The sequence below is a fragment of the Netta rufina genome (genome assembly GCF_964035555.1).
Source record: "Netta rufina genome assembly, chromosome: 2".
Lineage (NCBI taxonomy): Eukaryota > Metazoa > Chordata > Aves > Anseriformes > Anatidae > Netta > Netta rufina.
In genome coordinates, this window is record NC_140124.1 from 27,141,585 (window position 1) to 27,167,796 (window position 26,212).

Below are 26,212 nucleotides of genomic sequence, written 5' to 3' on the forward strand. Positions count from 1 at the left end.
GCAAGTTTCTCAAGAGGATAAAGCAAAAGATGGCTGTGCTGTTGACCACTTGGGAGGGAAAAGGGGAAAACTAAAAATACGTATTTCTCTAATTTCTTACATCCCACTGATATCCGTATCTGTTCTGGAAAGAAAAAAAAAAAAAAAAAAAAAAAAAAAGAGCATTTCCTAATATAATAAATTGTTCATTTTTTTTCTGTTCTGGTTCAATGGGCTGAGGTGGCTGACAAGACCTCAGTGGGAGTCACCACAAAGACAACTGCAGGAGCAGCGGGGCATCGATGGGACCAGGGGAAGAGGCAGGGCTGCTCCTTTTGGCAGCACTGAGCTGTGAGCCTGGCTCAGCCACGGGGTGAAAACTCACCCTTGGGTAATAGCGATCGTGCTACAGACTGAATTACACTTCTTCAAATAGCAGCCAGACGAGAGTTGCCAGATGTGTGTGGTTTGTTTTTGTAGGGTGGCTTTGGCTGTTTTCGGTGTGTTGGGTTTCGAAATAGATACTCAGTTTTCATGTAATGACACAATCATTCTGCAGAAAAGTTGCATGTATTGGGCATACCTGGGAACTTGACGTTGAGCAACTAGGTAAGCTGGAAAAATTTGTACATCAGACTCTGAATCAGTCTGCCTATTGGATTTGGGGGAATTTAGGGGCCTTTGTACTGCTGAATCTTGCAAGCTTGACATCCTGGGACAGCTTCATCTTTGAGCATTAGGATGTTTTTCTCATATCTGGTAGCCCCCTTTAACATCACTGACACATTGCCTTGCATCTCGGGCTCCCATAAGTCTGACGTTCTCTGAGAACCCTGGCTGCAGAGCATGAAACCCACTGCAGGTCACCCCACCAGGTCCCAGGGGCTGCTGGGGAGGTGCGTGATTGCTGCATCAGGAAACCAGAAGTGCTGCTCGTCAAAAACTGCCTGTCACCCTTTGTGCTCTTGAAGCTCACACAATACTACGTGGGTTCCTTGTCAATGGGTTTGGACAGTTGAAATGCTTTGGTTTCAGTTGGAAGATGCTGTTTCCTTGCAGAGTTCAGGGAAGGGATTAATGTACAGTGTAGGCATAACTTGGTATATATGATCGCTGCCATCAGGCACTTCCACAGCATTAACAGTTGGTGATAAAAGTCAGAGCCGGCTGTGGTCTTTGTTAAGTTTCTCCATGCATGATAAGAATACAGTACAAAGCCCTGGTAATTTTATTTTAATGAAAAATTGAAATACTGCACATTTTTTTAAAGTAATTTCTTCCTCGTTGCTTTGTGGGCAGTGTTAATATCACTTTTTTTGTGTGTATGCAAATGTTTGGATGTTTCATTGAACAACACAAGCAAAAACATTCCAGCTAGACTTTTTTGATCTGTTATCATTGTAAACAGATATTTTAACATTTTTTTCTTTTAGACTACATAAACTATGCTTTTCTGTCTCTTCAGAAATTGTCACTTTCTCTCCCCCGCTATTTCTTTAACAGCTTCTGCCTTCCTTTTAGTATGGTTTTAAGGAATTCTGCTAGCGTTTTTTTGCTGATGCTTCAAATTTTCACAAATCTATGCCATTCTGTGTAACGCAGAAATGCAGTTTGAGGGCCCAAGCAGTGGTTAGAAAGTTTTTAACATACTTAATCAAACATACTAAAAATCTGTGAATTTTTGATACTATTTATCCCACTGTCTTTAAAATCATGTAGTCTACTGATCATATGTTAAAGTGAACATTTCCATGTTGTTTACCTACAAGTCAAAAGTAAACAAGAAGTTCTATGCCGTAGTTTCTTCTACAAAGATGGATTTAAAATAAAGTTCCTAGAAGTACTAACCCTGCTTAAACCACAAAAGTAATCGGAAAATAACACTTTAATCCTACTTAATCCACATTATTGACCTATGTGCTCTAAATAAATAAATAAATAAATAAAAATATGCAGTCCTTTAATCATCTGTATGAAGCTAGTTATTCATGAGAGAAGTCTGATCCAAAGATTAGCTACTGTGCTGTTTTTGCCATTTCTGAGGACGGGTTAAATGGATTCATGTTTAATTTTTTGAGGAGACTGCCTACTTGTTAACCTCTTTTGTTAGTTTGCTTTTCAATGTTATTATCTTTTTCCTAACATTGAAGTAAATCAGATGGTGGTAGCAATAAAATGAAATTAATATTAGAAGCCAAAACTAATATTTCAAGAAGTTTTGGAGTCAGAGATGCTTTGCTTGTTTCATTAAATAATGTATTACAATTGCTTTTGGATGTAAGTTTTCCTTTTTTATATTCACAATCTCTGTAAAACAATTGTAAGTGTATTCAGAAACTTGTGTTTGTTAGTATGCAAACTCCTAACAGAGAACTTACACTTCTTTTTAGAGGAAAGCAAAATATGCTGTGCTCTAAAATGTCATGCAAGCATATGTCTGAAATGCAAAAGCAGAAAAAAGAGGGAAAAGGAACTTTGTGAGCCAGAATATTTATAAGCCTTGTCTAAAGCACATTGGACAGAAGCTTGGGTATTATGACTTAACTTCTGCATCAGGTGTATTGGTGCCTGTGTGTCACACAGTGTTACCGGTGCATAGATATAACTTTATGTGAGTTGTTTATGTTTTAAATTCATTCTGCTTAATTTTGTTTTGGAGTTGAGTGGGGGACTGCCACATCTCTGGGACCATGGTAGTGCTCTGAAGTGGTGAAATATTCAGAGAATATTTCTTACAATTTTGTACCATAAAAGTTACCTTAAATGAGTGTTCTGTCCTAGGTATTAATTCTTCTTCCAGGAGGCATTAAATCAGCTTTCAGAGTTTCTAGAAGACTTAAAAAAAAAAAAAAAAAAAAAAAGTTCTTAATAACTAACATGAATGTCCTAGGTAGCTGCTCATGCAAGGCAGAATAAAACATGATCCGTGGAATAGGGGAAATGCTGGCATTCAGTTTCTCAGCAACCTCTTTGCTTAGTCCTACTCCTCTACAATAGCCATAGCTATTTCCATGCATTGTTTAGGGAGTTTTGCTTCTTGCTTTTCCCTTACCGTCATTCACAGGGACCAACCACAGTGATATTTGCTAGTTGTGCCAAGAAGAGCAGAAGAGTACAATGGGTTTTTCCTGCAGATGATTATATTCTGTAAAAATCTGGTTCTTCTGTATCTGTCCAGTTTGAACCACATTTGACAATGTTTTCCTGTCTTATCAGGGACAGAAGAGTGGTGATATAAATCCAATTCCTTAGGAAAGCTTAAATTTACATTTACATCAGGTTTTCTAACATAATTTGCATTTATGTAGCAACTTTCACATGCAAATATGAGATGATGAGCACCAAAATTTTTGTCAGGCAAATCATTTCAGTGCATGCTGGCCTTATTGGCATGCAAGTTCAGTGTCTGTCTGAACAGGCAGACCATGCTGCAGATTTTTAAGTGCTAGGAAAATGTTTTTCTGTCCTGACCAAAGTGGGGTTCAAAATGCTGTTTTCATTCTGGCCCGGATTGCCTTCAGAACCACACCATGAATAAAATGGGTGGGAGCCTTAACCTCACAGTGAAACAAGTATAGTAAAATAAGCTTAATTTCATAGTGAAAATTTGGGTGGTATAATAAATGTTTCTTTCTGATATAGGTTTTATTGGTTAGTGGAACTAGTAGCAAGGAAACGATACTGCTAAGTGTTTCTAAGGGGAGGTTGCTCACCAACAGTATGCTCTGTGAGCTCTGCTGTAGTCTTCAGTGAAGTTTGTTGTTGTTACTGTTTCCCCATAGCCTTTTGCCACTCATCAGGAACTGAAGAGGTAAAGACTTGTATTGTTCTAAGTTTAAACTTCTTATTGTCCTTCCAATTCAAGTAAGAAAATGCAGGAGGGATTGTGATAATCATGTCTGCCATATCATTCAGTTAAGCAAGAGACATAGAACAAATAAAGGCAAATAATATTATCTTTACCTCCCTCCTTTGAAAAAGCAAACAGGATTTGTGAAAAGACTGTAACCTTAGGAGAAAGTCTGGCTTGCAAACTGAGGCTGCTATTGCAGTTGCTGCATACCAGACTCACCATATAACAAAGTTGGATTGTGCTAAGTCACTACCCAGGAAGCAGATTTGAGCTTGAGATGGAAAGGAAAGAGATAATATAATTTAAGTCTAAATTTCTTCAAATATATAAAATTTTAAGGGACTTCTTATTCTATTCTTAACCTTAACACACAGCCTAGTTATTCTAGGATGGTTGAGCTGGTCTAGATGACCATGACAGTAAATTCTCAGTGATTATGTAAACAGTAAGTCTAAAGAAAGAAGAAACTAATTTAAAAAAAAAAAAAAAAAAAAAAAAAAAAAAGGTAGGTTAGATGGCTTACTTCCCCAGTAAAGTATGATTCACTTGGGCTTAGGAGGTAGCATTTGTTTTCATGTGAAGAGAAGGGGCTTTATTGACAGCTAGAGTGAATGACAGGAAGAACTAAAGATTCTCTAGGAATGTCAAGAACTGCAACCAAATGCATGTGGAGACTGGCATGTGGCATCTAATCTATGCCTTCCAGGCAGTTCTGTAGATTTTTTTGCAGGGGCAACATTCATGAAAAATGCTAACACGTAATAGATATGGTGTGACTTATCCATAAAGCAGTAGCAGTAATAGTAACACAGGAAGAGTAGTGAATAGTTGTGAAGTTCTCCCTTAGGCATGGGCAATACACTGATAACAAAGTATGAAAGGTGTGGCAGCATATAGGGTAGTGAATTTGAGAATGGGATTTCCAAACAGCAAAATGGATGAGTGAAGTCTTCTGAAAGTGATGAGGGGAATCGGTGTTCTTGTGGGCCACTTAGAAAGATTGGTAGGAGAGCATAATGGGGAAATTACTTACATGGAAGCATAAAACAGAATGGGATTGATCCTCAACCTTTCTTTTTGCTTGACATGGAAGTATTGTAAGTTATTTTTAAAAAAAAAGAAAAGTAAAACTTCATCATAAGGGGGAAACATAACAAGTCATTAATGAATGAATTCTACAGCTTTCTTTGAAATGTGTCTGTGGGTTGGAGGGATCAAATAGTAAAGGGATAGATCTAAATGAGAGCTGAGAGGCTGTGGAATCTGCATCTTTGGAGACTTTAAAAATTCATCTGGACAAGGACCTGAGCAACATGGTTTAACTTTGAAGTTAGCTCCACACTGAACTGGAGATTGGGCTAATGTGACCTCCAGGGATCCCTTCCCTGATTTTGTTGAATATTTCAATTAATCAGTTTTCTGAAAGACCTTACCACTCCTAAAAGAAAGCCTGGTAACTGCAGGGAGAGGGAATGCTTTAGTCTTACTGAAGTGGATGATGGATTGGGTTTTAAGCTGTAAGATTCCGTTGTTTTAGGATCCAGGAAAGCTTTGAAAGAAGTCAAACTTTAAGAAGCTGGATATAAATTATAAAAAATAAAAACACAGGAGTAAAAAGCTTTTTGCAAATTTATCAGTATGTAGATCTGTGATACTGAAACTCTACAGGAGATACATGAGAAACTCTTGTAATGTTTTTTCTGTTGCCATCGTCGAAGAGCTTCAGCTTGGAAAAAAAAAAAAAAAAAGTCTGCTGGGGAGTGTTTGATCTGTGGTCTTGATAGTGGGATGTGGGTTGAGAAGACTGTGACATAATTGTTTAGCAAGATGGAGACTCTGCATTAAGATTACCTACAGAAGGAAGGGATGCCAAAATACAACCGGGTGGAAATTTGGAGTTGCACACCTATGATCTTTGGTAGCATGTGCAGAGGTTTGGTTTACTGTTCCTCTTAATAAGGACTGGACGTTTTAGCTTCATGTCTGCAAATGCAAGAACATTTATGATAATGTTTACCTTGTTACATTTTCCTCCCTTCCCTTTTTACAAATTTGAAGAAATTTACAAATGAAGAAATCAGCCTTTCTGGGTCCTCACTCTGCAAACTTTATACAGATTTTCTCATGGTTCATCAGAATAACTAGGGTAGATACTGGTAAGTTTTACTACTGCTAAAAGGTTCATTTATAGGACCCCATAATATCCAGCCATAAAAGCACTGTTAAAATTCCACATAGGGCTGCCGAAACCTTACTGTGGGCCTGCTTAGACTAACACAGACCTGTGCTTTAGCATGGGCTTACTCAGACTTCCTTCTCTTTTACCCATATGCAGTATAAACTCTTAAACTTTTGTTTTGCTGAAAATTGCAGATGTGGAGATTCTTTTTGCTGATATATTGGATTTTTAGGAGGTATTATTAGCTTGTTGAAATGAAACTGCTGTTAATATGAAAAGCTTTAATATGAAACCAGGATGAGGTGACCTGAAACTAGGATGACCTCATTGTTTTGCCAACTATACATAGAAGCTAACAAGAGTTAATGTATAGGTTGCACAGCATTAATGCTATACAAAATGGTAGTCCTACTTTAAGAAAAAAGAACCACCCATCCATCCATGTCCTATCTCATGCATTGAAGAGGATAGCACCTGGTCGGTGCCTTATGTGATTCAGGTGAATCAGTGAGTGTTATGTTAATCTGTAATGGCAAGTGTCAAATCACAATTTATCCCACTTTGCTGTATTTGAATACAATATGTGTTCATTAGCAAAGATTTCCAAAGTTCTGGAAATAGCTGTGTTCCCTGGAACCACCCCACCGCAGTCCACAGCTCGCTCATTGGGCAAGTGGTGCCTGCAAAAGATATATGGAAATATATACATGGAAAACATCTTTGACTGATATTCTGGAGTGGCAGCTCTGCACTATTCTTTGGTGCTAAATGTGGCTGTGGACTCTTCTTAAAAGCAACTGCAGCTGTTGAGACAAGGTTTAAGGATGGAAATGGCAGGGAGGAAAATAGCAGCAGCTTATTGTCCATTGCTGATTGCTCGTGTGTTGTGTGCACAGAGAAAGGAGAAGAGGAACTTTTTACTAAAAAAGCTTGGATCTGGAAACCAATGGAAGTTGAAGTCACCGGAAGCTGCTAAATGAGGCTGAGAGAAGAGCAGGACTGAAAAGCGATACTATCAAACCACACTTCTGCACACAAGCGAGATTGTAGGCAGACCTGAGAGTCAGATGATTGGAGGGGAGAGGGAACTTCAGTACTTCCTAAACACCTCCCTAGGTTGATAGTGTTATAGTGGTACAACTGTTGATGAACTGAAGTTTGAAGTTCTGTTAGTGACTTAAACTTGGTGTGTCTGTTCCTTCTTCCTTATCTGAGGGAAGGAGGGGAAGATTTATGAATAGAAAAGAGGGGCAAGAAACGGCAATAAAACCTTTTTGCTTCCATGGCGTTAGCTTCCCCCATTTTCAGATCCCACTAATCCTGTCTTCAAACTGTTTGCCTTTTTGTTTCTAAGCAGAAGCCAGAATACTACTATCCCGCCATTTTTAGGTAGGATAGAAAAAGCAGTGACAGGCAAGAAATAGTTAAGGAACTAACTAAAGTATAATGAAAAATAACCGTCTTCCTTTTGAAGCTGAATATGATGTGGAAATTTGTGTATTTGATATCTAGTTACTGCTTGCTGTGCTGCACATGGTTTACTTTCTCACAGATTCTTGCACAGAGCACAACAAATGGCAGACCAAGTTACAGAGGACTTTAACATGTATTTACAATTCTTTTTTCTAATCTGAGGGTACGATAGACTTTTAAATGCTGTCTGTTGATCAAGAGACTACACAGCTTGAGGATGACAAAATGCTGGAAGAGGAAAGAGTATAAATAGAAACCCCACTTCCTTGTTGAGTAGAAGCCAAACTTGTGGTTGAACCTTTATATACAAGAGTTTGCTGAGGTCCAGATAGGAAGGTAAATGCCGATTTTTGAAGATGCCAAAAAATCTGAGGTGGGGCAGGGGGGTGTACAGAGTACATACTGTAGATTAGGCTGCATTTTTCTTTCCTGGGCAACACCTGTCTGCCCCTCATGGAAAAAGAAGGTGCCAGTGAAGCTTGGGGAGTGCTGGTGCAAATCCAGCACCAGCTCAGCGGAACGAAAAACCTATCTCTGACCTTGGAGTGCAACATCATTCATTTGGACCTGCAAGAGGCTTCATGTAGCTTAAAAACAAGACTGAGGACTTGAAATACGTCTTCATCTGGGCAGTAGGATAAAAGTCTACTGCTCTCCTTTCAAACATGAAAATATATTTTCATTGATAAGTAAAGGAATTTTTTACAGGAATGAGCGTGACTTTTTTTCCTGATAAATTCCCCCAGTGATGTCCTGCATATCTGGATTATGCGACTAGTGTTTGAACCACATTACACTGCACACAGCATCCCTTCGTTTCTAATTCGTATGTTCTCTGAGTAGTGTATGACATTTTAGGTACATGACTTCATTTTTTAATAGGAGTTTTATGACTAAAACTTTGCATAATGCTTTTAAACCAAGGGATATATGAGCCAGGAATCTAATTGTCTTGTAAAATGAATCATTTTGCCTGTTATCTCTTAATTAAAATACAGCTTTAAACTTGCTCTAGTTCAAACAAATTAATTCAAGAAATCTTATAGCCTATATTTATACAGGGGGTTAGGCAGGATGATTACAATGGTCCCTCTGGCCCTGTGAACGGATTTGCTATTCAGTTCTGATGAAAGACTGGACCGGGGGGAGGGAGGCGAGCTGATAGCCCTGTCGACTAACGTTATGTGCTCTTGATTTTTTCAGAGCCAGATTTCAGTTGCTTAGTTTGGCAAAATTGTAATTACATACCTATTTATGTCAGGATTGTGTACTTTTTTTTTTTTTTTTCTCTTTCCATTAAAAAACTGCAAACCTGGGGGTGTAAGGTGTTCACAGGAACCTATCTTAGTTCCTGCTCCCAAGGCTGTCTGTCTGATCAGCATTTACCTTTATCCGCCTTCCTAACATCTCAACAGACAAGAAAAGAAGGTCGTAGGGCTGCAGCAGAGAAGAGTAAAACCAGATCGGAAGGGAAAACATTTAAGAGGCAGAGACTGAAGAGGGAAGAGAAACTTTGAATTGCACTGAAGGAAGAGATTAGAACTGAGGTCAATAGGAAACCAAGGCAAGCTGAACAAAAAATTTGGGTGTGGTGAGACAAGATGCATCGGTTATGGCAAGCATAATAGGTTGGGAACTGTTGGAGCTGGGAGAGGCTGGGATTGGGGAGGTATGTGAAAGTCAATTTATCACTTGGGCTAGCAGAAATAGAGTGATAATAATGTTGATTAATCTATTTGGATATTTGAGAAAGGAAGCTTTCAAAGAAGTACACCAAAAATATTTTTTTTTTCCTCTAGAAAACTATACTATCCAAGCGGATGTCTTAGGTAGCTTAGTGTGCAGCTGCCTATAACTGCTTTAATTCCATTAAGTCAAATAATACCAATCTATGTGAAGATTCATGGGTTATTTTTGCATATACCTGAAAATCTGGGAACATGTTGAGGTTTTCTCATTTGCATTTTTTTTTAACAAGGAGATCTGCATTAAAGTTCAGTTTACAAAGTCAATTCAGGTTGTGAAACACCAGATACCATGAACTTCCCACCTGTGGGAGTTGGATGTCAAAGTTCTAAGTCAAAAAAATCTTTAATTTCTCTCCCAATGAGCTGTTCTTATTCCTCGTTTCCTGTGAAGGTTTTTACATTTTTGACCTTTTGGTCCAGATTTCAAGCAATGGTTTCTTTTCATCTTAGGGAAAACCAATCATAGGAAAAAAAAAAAAAAAAAGTATATTCTGGATAGCACTAACACATATCAATTAGGTCTTTTGTTTCTTCGAATATAAAAACTTTCAAGTGCTTTTTCAGGAATAGTATGTAAGGATGAGGAGGAAGAAGTTGGTTCATGTGTTTCTTAGATCTCCAGTGTAAGTCTTTCAGTATGTTTCTGCATACTCCCAGCTTTACCCAATAAGAGTCCTCTCACTGATTTCTGTTACCTGTCCCTTTGCTGCAGACTGGCTACCCAGCCCTTACACACTTGCTTAGCCTTTGTCCAGCTAGCTGCAGTCTGCTTGCATCTTCACAAGTCTCTGTGCAGCCAGTATCTGCCTGTTCCCTTGACGAATCATGATCTCAGGGAGGGGTATCCTGTGTTTTTCCTCCCGCATCTTTCATAGCGCACAGGACTGGGAGGGAATACAAAAGGTCATTCATCCTCCTTGTCTTGGCAGGGCTGAAGCCATTCATAACAGATGTTTCTTCAGCCTCTCTCCGCAGCCCTTTAGAGGGGGACATTCCACTACTTCCTGAAGCAGTTGATCCAAGCGCTCAACCAGCCTCACTTCTGGAGAAGCTGATCTAGCCTCAATTTGTTATGATTTCAACTTGTTTGCACTCTCATCCACAGCAAATGTACCAAAAATATGTTTTATTCTCCTCTTCATACATCTGCCAACTATTTTCACGCCTCTCCAAGTTTTTGCAATATTTCATTGCAGATGGCATTCACAAGACCTCTAATAATTTTTCTTTGCAGACTTCTACTTCAGTACATATGTAAACTAATTGGTTGACATGATTTATTTTAATGGCAATTACTTATATCATAATCTTATAGGTGCTTACAAATTTCATTTTTCACAGTGTCATGAGGAGGTATTGAAGATGCTCTGACTCCCCTTCTCCTGTGTTCTCTTCCCACTTTTTTTGCACTTCTCCCCTTCCCTCATGCATTTATCTTTTTTTTTTTTTTTTTTTTTTTTTTTAAAGAGACGCTATGAATGCAAGTACTTTGGAGTATTTTATGGAGAGAACTACAGGCTAACTGAGAAGTATTTTTCAACTCCAGGAAGGTTCTAAAAGGTGTAGACACTAATGAAGTGTGTAGGCATTAATGACCTACAACATGTATTTACTGATGATGCTCCTGACACTCTTGACACTGTTAGGAATTATCCTAGAGTATTAAAACAAACCTGATGACTAAACACTACTGCTAGATTTCATAAGGTACTTTTCCAAATATTGCAGTGTACCCAGGGGTCTGACTGTGGGTCCTTGGGGGTGGGTGACAGCTTGGTGCAAGCACACGCAGCTTCCAGGCTGACTGGGAATGGGCAGAAGCTGGCTGCTGTTCACTGCAGCCTCTGCCAGGTGCACCACTTCAAAACAAACCTCTGGAGAAAAGGGCACAGGAAAGCCAAAAACACAGGCTTAGCAAAGGAGTTAAGCTACAGTAACTCAAACCCCTTCATTTAGAACTGTGGCGGCAGGACTTTTTAAGAAGACAGGCTTCCAAAATAATCCATTACAGAAAGCACCATCAGTTCAAATAAAAATAAAACCAGAATGACACAACTGAATCTTTTTTCATCTTTCTAAGTTGTCTCTTCTTACCAACTATTTGCTGAGTTGAACTAACAGCATAAAGAGATAATCCACAAGATTTTTACAGTTTTTTGTACAACATCCCACAGTCAAAGACAATTAGAGAAATAAGTTAGATTTTTTTTTTTACCATATCTGAGAAACACTGCTTTTTTGTTTTACTGCCTTTACATTTTTACTAAAATTACTGATGTAACTTCTCTCTAAAATAAACTTAAATACTCTGCCTCTAGTTTATTGCTGTGATCTACCCATCTTAGATTGGTACCAGCTGCAGCTTTTGGGAGATCATGTCTCAGCTGCAAAATCCTAGAAAGAGGTAGCCACATCCATGCAATGGGATGAGGTTAATGTCCAGCCTGCCCAGTAGTCATTTTCCCTTTATGGCCAAAACCAGGGAATTTCTTTTCTTATGCTGCATCTCTTTTTTGAAACTTGTGCACAGATATCTCCTGTACAGAAACTAGGTTGTAAATGAGGATAGAATAACCATGCACATGTCCTCCTAGCTTGACTTGGAGAGACATGAATGATGCTTGTACCAGGTATGGCCTTTGCACTGCTACATCTCCTTTGCTTGACACTTTGCCATTATTAGAATTTAATGGCCAGTCCTAAGTGTTCAAAAAATAGGGGACCCCTTTTTATTATTATTTTTTCTTTCTTTTTCTTTGTTTCTCTGTATTTTTCACTTTAACAAATTGAGACAGATTTACTCCTGGTCTTCACAGACCACTACTCAGTGTTTGTTTTCTCATGTTCAAAACTGTAAAATATAAATATAAACAGAGTTCTCCCTTTGAGAACTCTGATTCTGAATTTGATTCTCCAATGAATTGTACTATTTGGTTTTAGGGAAACTCAAGGTCTTTTCTTACTCCCTATAACACATGAAGGATTTCAGTGATTTAATAGGTATTTTCTTTCTTTGCTAGGTGAGACAGCTGATGATCAAAACAGAGAGTCAAAGGACAAAACTTCATTTCCAGAGACCAGACCGACCTACAGCCAACCTTCACAGGTAGGAGATTAGGTCTTTACTCATGCATGCTGAAACTTTGATAGCAGATCATTTGAGAAGTATGAATGAGAAGGAGAAGGTCTCAATACATTCACATCCTCTGCAGACTAAGTGCCTCCTCAAAAAAGAAGCATTACTAGTAATTAGATGACAATACTGTCAAGGCCACCGATATTGATTTGAAAAAGAAACAGTAAGAAGGGAAGGCTGGGCTGTGTGCTATTGCTGTTAATCTTATTTTTATATTTAAGATTTGAAAACATGGAACTGTAGCTGGAGTGTTAATGAATTGCATACAAGTATTAGTGTAGTGAGCAGTGATGGAAATTGTCAAACGTTTACATAAGTTATTTATTTCCCCAGTTACTGTTATATGTTACGTGTTGCAAATGTGTGAGTATAATAGACTGTCTTTATTGTGTATTTGTTTTGTTTCAGTACTGTGTGGCTGTAAATCTGGACTTCTTTTTCTTCATCTGGTTTATTTAATATTTAATCTGTGTATGCCAAAAAGGGCTTTCCAGAAGATTTTTGCATATGGTGTACACGTATTTTTCTTCTCCACCTCCTCTGAAAATGTTTTTGCAATGAGTATGAACCTGTTTTCCATTGCCGTGTAGTCCTAGATATGTGCAAGATAACTATAAAACATTTTGTTTGTATTTTTATGCTTTTGTGGTGCCTTTTTTTTTTTTTTTTTGCTTAACCCTTTCTTTCTCTCTCTCTTTCTCATATCTAACATTGAAACTAACAGTGTCTCTGTCTCTCTTCTCAATGACATTGCAATATATATTGGTAAGTTCCTTGGTATATCAGAGGTGTGTGCGTTGATGTTGCTCATCTAAGAATGCTCCATGTGTGGGTGGGTGTGTTCTAGAGCTCCATTTTTTCTTTGTAAATTAAAAACTGGGCCTGACACAGAAATCTTTCATTCTTCAAAACTTTAGTCTGATTTCTGTATCTATGCACATCTGAGCAAGGTGTTTTGCCACTGAAGTCCTGCAATTTTGAGGCACTAAAATGCATTGGTATTGTTGTTACTGCACAAACGTGGTTTCCCTTAATGTGGTGTTCTTGCTAGGTATGGTGAACTGATGGTCATTATAGCATCCATGGTTTGTTCAGTTCTGTGGAGCTTCAGAAAACAGGAACTTGTAGAATATTACAGATTAAAGTTTTTATGAGTTAGAGAAAAGAAGCAATTTTCAAAATAAAAAATCAGATTTGTATGTTGCAAAAATGTTTGTACAAATTGACAACATCAACTAAGATACATTTTAATTCCAGTCTCTGGATTTGGGTGTTTGGACTTCACATTTACTCAAAGGAGCTCTCAGTTTCTCAAATTAAATGTAGTAACTGAGGATCATCAAATGAAATGGATAATTTGGGATATTAGGAAAACAATATTTCCATTTGCAGTAATGAGTATGCTTTTATAAATTTGTGGCAGAAATCTACCAATTTAGCAAAACTGGAAAAGCATTGTATTACCTACTCAATATGTCATTGAGACATAGAACATTAATTGAAGTAATAATATTGTTAGCATTAGAACAAAAATCCTTCATAAACACAGTGCAGTATGTTAAAAGATATTTGTTTGACTGCAAAGTAGTACCAGACATTTGTCGTGCATAGTTGAACAGAAAAGTGTTTAGTTCTTCAACTGAATCTTTCAGTTTCTGGAAACTTGGTTTTGTTTTTAAATATTATCTATGTGACATTTTAATAGATGTCAACTTTGTGGAACATGAACAAGTGCTTTTAGAAATGTGATTTAAAGAAGGATAAAGTAATGCTTTGTTCGTGGGTCACTTCCTTAGTCAAAAGGGAAATGAAGCTGAGGTTGATTTTTGAACAAAATGTTTTCTGGAGTATTGTTTGTAACTGTCATTGTCTTTGGAATTTCCCACTTACTTAGGTACTACTGGAGTTGTTTTCTGCACAATTATTGAATTCTCCAATACATATTTCTGTATAATATTGCTTACTTTATGTAAACTACTGCAGAAATAAAAGATTGGAACAAGACCATCTTGCTGCAGCTAGCAACATTTAACAGAACCTCCCTTAAGAATTGCACTCCCAGCACTCTGCATTGTTTTACGAGGTTTTCGCATTGCATGTAGTGCTGTCAGAGGAACTGCAGATATTTAGAAACTTGTAGGAGGAAAGGTGTTTTCAGTTTAGTCTCAAAGTTTATCCTTTTGCTGCAAGGGGTGGGAACAGAAGCTCCTGCTTAGAACAGTCCCATGTGGAGCATCCTTTCCATCGCCAGCGAGTAGACAGAGGCTTGGGAGGGTCATCTCCTGATGCCAGGTTTGTCCTAGGGAGACGGGTCATCCTGCAGGCTAATGAGTGCTCTGGGCCTAATCAAGCATGTACGATCCCACTGAAGTTGCTTCAGGCTCATGAACTAAAAGTTAGACGTGCATTTAAGTGCTTTTCTGGATGGGGGCCAAAATGCTTAGCACTCTGCAGGACTGAGAAATTAGTCTCTTTGTGACTATGAAATGCAAAGCTAATTTTAACAGTGCAACACCATTGTAATAGAAACAGATATTATGGTCTTATTTTTTTCATGCTTGTGGGTTTTCCATTATTATAGTACAATTTCCAGATAATTCAATCTTTATCTGCTTTCATTGGGAATTTAAGCTTATAGATAGTAACCAAATGGAAAGGTTTGTTTTGATATATGAAGAGTGCTGGAAACTCCAGTAATGCGATGGGGTTATTTTTGATAATGAGCTATTCCATTGGTAAACCAAATTAGCGCAACCATATTTTTTTGTCCTACTGTGAAAGCAATTATGTAGCATATCTATTAGGAGACATAAAAAATATTTTTGACAGATGGTACGGCTGTGAACTAGGATTTATGAAGATTATTGTATGTCTGGTGTCCAGGGCACCTGGGATTATTAAATTGATGCAAGAAAGAAAAAAAAATCTGATAATAGCTGCAGTGTTTTGCATCTCCATACTGTCACCTTAAGAAGCAGCTCGTGTTTATTTGATATTGCACTTCTTGATAATCTGACATGCGCTCTTTAGCCAACAGATGTCAGCAGATTTAATGGGTGGAAACTGTCCCAGTAAGTGCATTAAAATAAACTACCAAAAATGAGAGCCATGTTTAGATTGTAAATTAAGATTTTCCTCTCACTGTGTGTTGGTTTTTGGTTTTCTTTATAGTCCTATTTCTCCCTCAAATACTTAATTGCTATTGCCTTCTATCTAAGGAGCTTGTTATACGTTTTCTAGGGCAAGAGAGAATCCTCCAAGGGACTGCTTAATCCATAATTATCTAATTTATATGTTGCTGTTATAGCCACTCTTAATTATATACCTTGCTGTTATACTTATCATTGTAGGACATAGCTTTTGTTATGAATTGCAGTTGTTGTGTTATAGTTCTTGTGACCTTTGTTTGCATAATTTGATACTATAAACTGAGAAGTAGCAGACAGAAAGGACATGTTTCCTGACCTAAATTTAAAATTATCTATGGCTTTCTCCATATAGACACTACTGTGCACTATTTTGGCTGAGTATTCAAATAAATTAGAAAAAAAAAATATACCAGAATGTGAAGAGAATATCTTCATTAAATTGATCTTTTTTAAAGCTCTGCTGTTTAAGAATTTTGAATAGATGTAAATAACAACTTCTTTTGTGTTTGTTTTGGGGCCATACTTTTCAGTTGGGAAAACAGAAATATCATAAGATATAAAATACCAAGGAAAACATTGTGCAAGTTGTAAGTGCACAGTATAAAAATGAAGGGAAAAAAAAAGACTTTATTGTTACTTTTAGTCTTCTACAGAAATTAGTAAGTACTGCTGAAGCTGATAGACGTTTAAGATCTCCTTTTGGGCAGATCACCTGGCAATCATCTGATACAATTCCAGCACATGAATAACACTAATGCTGCCTTGTTTTCTTTTTAAATATATATATATGTATGTATATGTGTATTAATTAATCAGTTCTTCCAGACCTGTTATCATCTAGTGTTTACTAAAGCTTGGCTGGCATTAATATTTTTACAAGTTACCAGAGAAAGAGAAGCCAACTCTTAGGTTATGGTTCAGAAGATTCCAGATTTAAAAATTCAGGAAGGATGTTCTGGGTTAGATTTGCTGCATCATTTCAAATTCCCTACTTTTGCTTTAGAGTAGGTGGCTGATATTTCAAAATTATTGGCCAACATTTGTAATTAGTTTGCTTCATTTTGACAAATTTTAACGTTTATAGAAAATGTAACAGCTAAGATTAGCAGATTAGGGGTTTTTGTTTTGTTTTGGTTTTGTTTTTTTTTTTTTTGTTTTTTTTTTAAAGCCCTCTTAAAATAGGATTCTAGTTGTGGCCTGGTTAGATTAATTGCTTGTCATATGTCATATTAACTACAAGTACTTCTTCACCTATAAAGCCCTTAAAGCAAGTTGCTCCATATTTTCTCTCTTCTTAATTGGGTATGTAAAGCAGTAATCACTTAATGAAATTATCCACTCTTAGAAGGGAATAAGGCTGTCTGCATCAGGTCATCAAGCACACACTTTTATCTGAATGCTGGTACCTTCAGAAGAAGGTCTTATGTTTTATTCAAATGTTATGTATAAACTGTAGGAAGTTAAGTTTTTACGTTAATTTTAAAGGAGGTGAAGTTTTCAGTATTGGTGCTTGCAGTGGACACCTTCTTTCTTAGCTCTCTGCATCCTTTGCATGTATAGTAGGTATGTAGCTGACAGGTTTTTGGGGGACCTGCATTTACCACACAGCCCTAGGCACAGACTGAGAGTGCCTACAGAGCAGAGCTGCCATGTAATAAGAAGGTTGCGGTACATGGTTGTGACCTTACTGAGAAAGAAGGTAAATAGCCCTGTCAGCTAAAAGTCAGCAATGACATTGTAATAGATATTTACTTCTTAGAGCTTAATTACATTGTAATGTTCATATTGCTACCTGTTTGATAATTGCTCAAAATACCTAAGAGTCTTAGGAAGACCAAAGACTTAGGAAGACCAAGGAAGATCTCCAGAACTTGCTGACCAGTGGACTTCTTGCACTTCATAGTTGGGCACCTTGGGGGTGTGTGGGTGTGTACATATATTATGTATACATACATGCACGTGTAAAATTTAAGCAATGTGATTGTCCATGAGAAAGACTGCTTATACACATCACAAAGGATAAGTTACTGTGGCCTCACAAAAAATACTGTGTGAACTCAGATTCAAGCAATCTATTGACCTAGAGTCAACCAGTGAGACCTGGGCTTGTCTTATAAGAATACCACCTTGTCTTATAAGAGTACCACCTTCAGAATTTTTTTTCAATTCTGAAGTGAATAGTTAGATTCATTATCTGTGTAATGTGATATACAGTTGGGGTTACATCAGATACTTAGCAATCATAGTAACATCAAGAAGGCTATGTCAATGGTCTTTTTTTTAAGGGAAGTGTAGTTTTAGATATAGGGAACTGGAGTGGGAATGGAGAGATGTGAATTAACGTGGTTGCCACCAGCTTCCTATCTGAATTCATCAAAACCAGTTCATTTTCAAAAATGTAATGCAGCTTTCTTACAATGTGTTTTCCTACAGCAGTTTGCAAGTTAACTACTACTTGTAACATCATCCCTTTGTTTAACATCTGTTGAGATTTCATTATGACAAGAACTGAGGATGCTTAACCTTCTTTTAAGAGACTTGAATGTCCTGCCTGGTTAGCAAATACTTGTAAGCAGAAGCCAAGCACCAACACGGGCATTTTGGATATCCCTGCCTCCCACCACCATGCTTGGGGAGCGCGGAGCCACTGCTGTGATCAGTCTGTACCACTGGGGAGGCTTGCACAGCACCAGACAAAACCACCTCCTGTAGGGAAAAAGTGGCCCATAAGCATCATTGTTTACTTACCTTGTTTACTGCCTACAGATAGCAAAGTATATGCCCACATGGAGAAGTTATAAAATAGTAAAATCAGCCTGATTGGCAGCCTCTTCATTTGGAGACCTAGACTTTGGCAGAGGCACGTGTACTCCAACTAATGACCAAGGCACATGTATCCAGAAGCACAATTCGCATATCTCGCTATTTAGTTTGTGCAGAGACTTGCTATATGCTTTATGAAATTGCGTGCTTATTCGGTTACACTTGCTGGTTATTTGTAGTAGGAGATGCTCAAATTAGGTGCCCAGATGTTCCCACTCACATTTTTTAGCCTTTGTCTAATTTTGGAATCTTCTGACTAAGTTAATCCCCAGATAAAACTACTGATTATCCTGTATCTCTTGCCCAAACACATGCAGTTGGACTAAAAGCCAGTAATGCTGGTTCACTTTGCTGCTGTCAACACATTGATCGGTCAGTCATCCTGCCTCTGGGAGTAACCCTTCTGGGCTTTCAAAATATTAAAATTGATCTAAAATACAATGTAGATCATACATCATTTGATGAGACAGCATGCTAATATAGCCTGATGGTACAGTGATATTTACAACATGATGCATTAGTGTAAAATGGTGGCTAAAAGACTGCGGTATAGGGCAGCTTATTAATAATTACTCTAAACACCATGTAAGGAAAGTAATAGTGTTCTTAGGTTAGTCTCACTGTCACAAAACAAACCAGCCAACCAACCAAACAAAAAAAACCAGCAGTACCCAGTCCATTTTAATGGAAAGGAAAAAAACACACAAAAATGCCTCGTTTCAGTCCAAAATGCAAGGTTGGTAAGACAGGAATATGTTTTTCTGTACTTTCTATCAGTGTGGTTTGATAATTTTATTGATTATTTCTTCGTAATGTGCTACTGCTTTAATTTCAATCTTAAAAAAAATCCCCCAAAACCTCACCACTTCTCATCTGCATCAGATTTTTAAGACTGGGTAGCACACAGTCAAATTTTGTTCTGAAGTATTTTTTAAAAATACAACAAGATAAAATTTGTTTGCACATTTTTGTTTGTTTGTTTCCACATTGTTACAAATTTTAAGAATACTTTTCTAGTGTTGCGATGCAAATAGGAGATCTACTTTCTAGAAAAACAAGTCTATTTTAAACATTAAAAAATTACATTTCTTCCTTTTCATTGTGGTTCAATTGTCTTCCTTCCACAGAAAACCAGGAGCCTGCAGGAGGCCTACATAATTGAAAGAGGTGGCCAATATTTGTTTATTTTTATTTATTTATTTATTTATTTAGTGCTTTTCTGCTTTGAGAGTCATCTTACTCTTATTCCTGTGTCTCAAAAGCCTAAGCAGTAAGTGCTGAGGACAACTTAGTCTTTGTAATTAGTGTTCGTAGATCCAAGCCTGACAGACTCCAGCTCCTGGTAAGGTCTTTGCTGACGGTGCTCTTGACGAGTGCTCCAGCTACACGATGTGTATGGAGGAACTTGGAGTCAAATATCTAGCCTTCCTTTCTCTTATTTCTCACTTGAATCTCTGTGGGGAGAGCAGGTAGAAAGTTGCATTAGGCAACTTGCCTAATTCACCACTTCAGACTTAGAACATTTTTAATTTTGAGAGAGAATGTAGTGCTACTCTTGCCACAAGCTTGGGTTTATATATATGCAACAGGATTAAAAAAAAAAACAACTCAGAACAAAGCACTTAGTGCAGTGATTTTTATTCATACATCTGCCCGAGGATCCATTTATATTCTTCAAGACTGAGGAGAGAGATTGCTGGGAAGATCTGGGGATTCAGTTGCCAACTAAAACTTCATGAAGGACTGCAAAAACATTGGTTGCAGTTATCACTGGAGCAAAGCTTCACCTGGGTTCAGACTAGTAATTTTCTTTCCTATAATAGCTGTAACCAATTAGCACTTTCAGAAGGCCAAAAGACCAAATCCAAGAAAATTTTGCTCTTGCTGTAGATGGAAGTGACCCATCTGTCTTTTTCCTCTCACTGATGCTTACATTCTAGGGAGACATTTTCTGGATGTCTTTACTACTGTGACAACTCAAGGAGAGATTTACTTTTCTTGTCAAATAATAACATCATTTTAACTTCACATTTAGGCAACTTTTCCCAGTTGGTCCTATTTGCTGAAAAAATTACAGATTTCTTTTGTGAAACCGTGTTGGCCAACTATGTTCCTACTAGTCTCTTATTTTCATTTGACTTTTCTAGGTTCTTTTCTGAAGTAGACAGCTTTCTCTCCGAGTCCTTGGATTTTCATACATTTAGGAGTAGAACAATGAGAATGAAGTGTTACCCTCTTTTTTAGAGGTTTTGCTCCACACCCATCTACCATCTCAGAGAAACTGTCATCTTTCTTCTGTCACAGTAGATTACTGTTTTGGAGCTTCTACGGTAGCAGGGGTTGGGAACAAGATATGGAAGCAGGGACTCAGTTTGTCTGAGCTCCTCCCATTCAGGATGTCACATGCCCAAAAGGTCTTAAGGTTTTATTTTTTTTTTTGCCTGGAGCAGTATAGAGAAACTCAAATCTTGTCGCTACAAGTGACCTAGAGATAACTACAGTGACTAAACGTAGCTGATAAATTAAAATAGGTAATTTAAATAGTGTTTATTTAAATATACAATTAATATTTTATGGGAAATTCATTTCTTAGTATGTTCTCTGGCTCTGTCAAAAAGATAAAATATAAACTTTGCTCCTGATTTCAGCCCAATTAGAAGAGTATTTTGGGGGGGATAAGTAACATTGGCATTCCAGTTGCTCAAAAAATACTGCTCCACATACAAGGAATTCATTCATGGCTCAAAGTTGCTTCAATAGATAACTGAATTTTAGCAGTGCATATCAAAGATTTGTATTCCAGCAGAAATTAAGGTAGCAGCAAAATAAATGTGAGTATTTTGTGCTTTGGGATGACCCTGAAGTTGCTGAAGAAATCCATTATCAGCAGTTATCAGACTTCTCTGTTCATTTTGCAGTATATTGCCTTGTCCTTCACCTCTGCCTTCTGGCTGAGGAATGCACTGCTGGATGGCTGGAGTTGCCCGTTTTTTCAGTTGCAGTTCTTCTGGCTGGTAGTTTGCTCACTGTAGTGATCTTCGTGAACTTTTTAATCTTTAGGCATATGTGCTACAGCAAAAAATATAACAATCTGGCCTAGTTAGCAACGTTTCCTGGCACTGGCACGAGCACAACGTGTTGAATATTGTTCATGTTGCTTATTATACTGTATGAGGTCTTTGCTATGAATAGCTTGCACAGCGCTTCAAAGGAACAGAGGAACTAGATAAATTGTTCCTTACTAAACCCACATCTCTCTGTCTCTTCTAAGATAATTCTTATCATGGTATTCATGTTGTAAAGGGGAAAGTTGTCCAAAATTCATGTATTAAGACTGTGCCCTGTGCTCTAGGGCCTGCAGAGGGGTGCAGGAATGCAGCAGGAAAGGGAACCCTGCTGCTGAGGGTGCATGAGGGCTGGTATGCATGTTACATATTAATATTCAGAAGTGCTGGAATTGGTTGCAATTGAAGGGAAGATAAGGAGGGGAATAAAGTTTTTATTCCAATACAAATGTAATTGTTAAAAAAATATTTTTAGTATAAAAACATTTTGCTGTAGAAGGATCCCATGATACAGTATTGTTCTAAGACAGAAGTGAGTTCTGACATCTTAAATTGGTGACAAAATCATTTGTGTGCTGGAATATCCCTGGTTCCAGGAAAGGGGAAGAAGAAAATGAATTATATTAAAGAAAAAATAAATTTGGGCACTCAAAACAAAACAAAACAAAAATGGCCCTTCACTGGTCCTACCTCACCTACATAGGGCTTAATGCAGAAACTAGGCTTATATGTTTTGTTTTGTTTTTTTCTTTTTTGCATCTTTTAGTTCAAACCTTACATCATGATCAGCATGAAGATCAGGCATTCTTTTCAATGTGGTATTTTTCTACACTGAGTGACAAAGCTCCAAATCTGTGGCAGGCTCAGAGCAGTATCACCTCTTACTCAGATCAGTTACTATTTTTGGATCTTTGAGATTCTGCATTTTTGGCTTGTACAATTTGATGTTATTTTCATTGTATGGGGACCTAGATATATTCTTTGTAGAAGTTTATATAGCCCAAATTCATATGGCAAAAATATTATTTTAATTATGGTGGGAAATTAGGACCTATTTTTAATGAAGATTTAGAATTATTTTCTGCCTTCTTCCTATTTTTACTTTTTGTTAGTTCTACAGTTTTTCCTCATGTTGCATCCCTGTTCACAATTATGTAATTTCCTGTTCTAGATGCTCACATTTGAGATGTTATGATCTTCTGTCTTTAAACAATGAATAAAACAGTTAAGTAAAATACATGGTATTAGGAATAAAGGTATAGAAGTAGGATTTAGAAATAAAAATATCATTCTACAATCTCAGTTATATGAAGTTCAATATCTTAGCTAAATTTATCACCAAACACCCTCCAAGTATTTCATGTGTCAAATCATTATTATAAGGGTTTGAGTAAAACAGAAGCTTAATCTTATTTCAGTTGGAGTTTGTAAAATTGTTAACTAAGAAAAACAATGTTTTTCTTCTAAGGGCATAATATAAGGACATAATATAAGGACATAATAAAGACATAGATGCTTTAGACTCCAGATATGCAGTCTTTTGTGTTACTTAAAACTTTTCAGGGTGGAATTGCATTTTACAAGTGTTAACAGGCATCTCTAGTATTTACTAGGATAATTAACACACTTTAACCACGCAACTATTCAAAGTATCACAAGTTCAAATGGCAACCTTGCAGTGCTTCCCCTCTACAGTGATTAACAGTTTTAGCTGTTTGAGGGGGCAAGGAGCATGTATTAAATACAGGCAGCTCATTCTGCATTTAGAATATCAAATTGTTCCTGCATGACTGAAAAAGCCAGTTCTGAACAATTACACTTTTCTAATTGCTTTAAGTCTACTTATGCATTTCTACTAAAGAAGTAGAAATGCATATCATTGCTAATACGAAAGTGTGGTTTAGCAGATTCCCCTATTGCTGTCAGTGTGCTAGAATACTCTGTGGGGAGTTTTTCTATTATAATAATAAAATAAAATAAACTGTAGAATGTCAGAGGCACTTTTTACTATTTCTTTAGAATTTTATTTAAGATCTCAGGAACGTTAACCTGATTCTGTCCTAGTCTAGGAAAAAGCTGAAAAGCGTGCTTTAAAGAGGAAGAGAGAAAAGAAAAATACCTAAAATATATGTCACAAATCAGTAAAAAATATACTTAAAAGCTTATTTTAGAACCTGGTTCTGTGTTATTTGGAGTAGCAATATTGATAAATGGAGAAAAAAACATGCTGTGTACTAAGACATGACATTTGTGCAGGTAGCAGGAGCTCTTTAAGAAAGACAGATCGGTGCTGTATTACAGACTATGAGTCATGAAAAGTTGGGAAACGAGAGCCCAAAGCAAACAGGAAAGCTGATTTCCATTGACAGCCATTGTTGCTCTAAAAGCCTCTCCAAGGACTCGATCTTCGCCAGGAGCTTTCAGCGTGCAAGTCGTCCCTGTTGGAACCAATGACAACACTGATCTGAGACTAGGATTACAATTACATTCGCTGCATTTCTCTTCAGAAAGAAATACACTGACCAGAAGCCATTACGGTACTGCAGCCAGCTACTACGAGGTCTCCTGCACTTTTTCTTCCACCTGCTTTTGTTGTTCCAAAGCAGAAACAAATTTCTTCTGGAGTCCCTGGAGGGGATGCTGAGTAAACTTTCAATTGAACCTCGAAAGAATAGCAGCTCCCAACACTTGTGAAGTTTTCTGAGCCTTTTCAGTGGCTTCTGTATTTTACTAGCCTGGGTGAATTCTGTAAAGATGTTGGCCATATACTTATTGGTGTATATCGGGTATGGTTTTTGTTTGTTTGTTTGTTTTTCTTCTGTTTCTGTTGTTTTGGGTTTGTTTCTTTGTGATATTTAGAAGCTGTCATGTACACTTTTCCTCCCCTCCAGCAAGGTCTGACTGATCCTTTTCTCCTCACTTAAACTTCTGAATACAATGTGCTAAACATTCAGCGAGCCTTGCAAGTAATTCTTCTTTTTCCATCTGTTCCTCTTTTCAAATAAGAAAAGTAATGGCAAAGATCATTATCATCACTGGTGATGCTCACTCTGGAATTCCTACAAATTTTCTAAAGAGGCCCAGTGAATATCTTAAAAGCATCAGTTGAAACACAATTGGAAGATGAATCCACTGAGACAATTTCCATTTCTAGATACATCAGAAATAACTGCATAATGCTGCCTACGTTGTAAGACACGTTATAACACACTATGGGCTATAATACCGCAAAATTGCTTGAATTAAAGATAATATTTCTATATCAACATCAGTGTTGTAGGTCTCTGTCTTTGGCATAGGTATGATATTGTGGGGATGCTGAACATACTGCTTGTTTCTTAAGGCTGGCTTTTTAAGGAAAATTGATCTGCTTCTCAGAAAAAAAAAAAAAAGCCTCTTTTACAGAAAGTACGCATTTCTTGAGATAAATCACTTTTTGGTAGAAAACCTTGTTCAATAATTTGGATGATAATAATGTTGGCACTGATCTTTGATTTTGCTTCAGAGCACTGTAAATCCAGCTTCCCAGTACATTGTAAACTGCATTTTTTCTTCCTTATGAGGCTCTTGGCAGACTTTGCGGTTAGCACACATAGATGCAGCGAATTAGATGTTTTTAAAGGCATCTGAGGGATATAAAAAATAAAGATATAAGAGTGTAAGAGGAGAAATTTACTTCAGATGATAATTTTATACTTTGTTGGTTTTGAAATAACATATAACACCCTTGCTGTCACAATTAGTAGCCGGTAGCCAGCTACCGTATATGTTTCCATACTGCTTCTTTCATCCCTCTTCATTTGGGTTCCAAGCCAAGAACGAAGAAAACACCTTTCTTGTTTGAATTAAGTCTGAGTACCATACCTTCTGTAATTTTAACTGATTTTTTGAACTCCCCAGTGCTTGGCGAAATGTAAATTGTTTGGTGATATTCTAAGTGCATTCAATTAATATTTCTCATAGCGGGATTGTGTGTCATAGCATTTGGCAGTGCTTTGTTTAGCTAATGTCCAGAGAATATGCTCTGAATAGATTGTGTTCTGGATAAATAAGTTAGACATTTAAGTAGAAAGCAGTGTGACTAATGTGAGATATCAAATTCTCTAGGACTTGCAGTTCTATATGTGCCTGAGGAATGCGTGCATGAGAACATAAGCCATTTCATAACCTTGGTTTTGATTGCGTAACGCAGCTTTCTGCTGGTGTTTGCAGTGTAACCAGCTTGGTGATTTAGCCCTGATGGGTGATGGATGTTCTCTACTAGGGTGTCCAGTTCTTCCTTCCAGTACCACGGACACCATAACAGCCTGCTGGTCAGGTTGGCCCCATCAAGCTCTGTTCGCTGATGTGGGTTCTCCAGCATGTGAGTGAAATATGTCTCAGCCCTTGTATAGGACGCCTTTATGATTAGGACAAAGACAAACATATCTAGCTTGGTAAGATCTTACACATGAGGCCATTATCTGAATATCATTTTAAGAGTGTTCAGAAACAATTCTTCATAGCGAAGACCAAAAATTGCCTGCAATGACTGCACTGGGCAAAACCATAAAAATACTTTGTGCAACCTGAATTTTTCAGGACAGGAACTTTTTGTCTGTGTATGTAGATAGCTGGCAGGTAATGGGCGCTGCCAAAGTGGACATGAAACTGTACCAGGTAAAAAGATGAGGTCCACAGTATTCAAGGATTTAAACTGCAAATGTGACCATTTTTCCAGCTGTCCATCCTCAATGCTCGGCATTGCTTATACTGTCTATCACGGCCTCCATCTCTGCACACTGGAGCAGTTGTTCTTGCTTTTGGA

The 26,212-nt window shown here is 37.5% G+C and overlaps 1 protein-coding gene across 3 annotated transcripts in view; it reads left to right on the forward strand.

The window, feature by feature from the left end:
• UMAD1 (UBAP1-MVB12-associated (UMA) domain containing 1) overlaps positions 1 to 26,212 on the forward strand; it is an 80,052-nt gene that overhangs the window by 47,976 nt on the left and 5,864 nt on the right. For all 3 annotated transcript variants that reach the window (XM_084306691.1, XM_084306693.1, XM_084306692.1), the window contains exon 3: positions 12,253 to 12,338. In XM_084306691.1, coding sequence (XP_084162817.1) covers positions 12,253 to 12,338 — 86 coding nt within the window. The remainder of the gene's footprint in view (positions 1 to 12,252; positions 12,339 to 26,212) is intronic.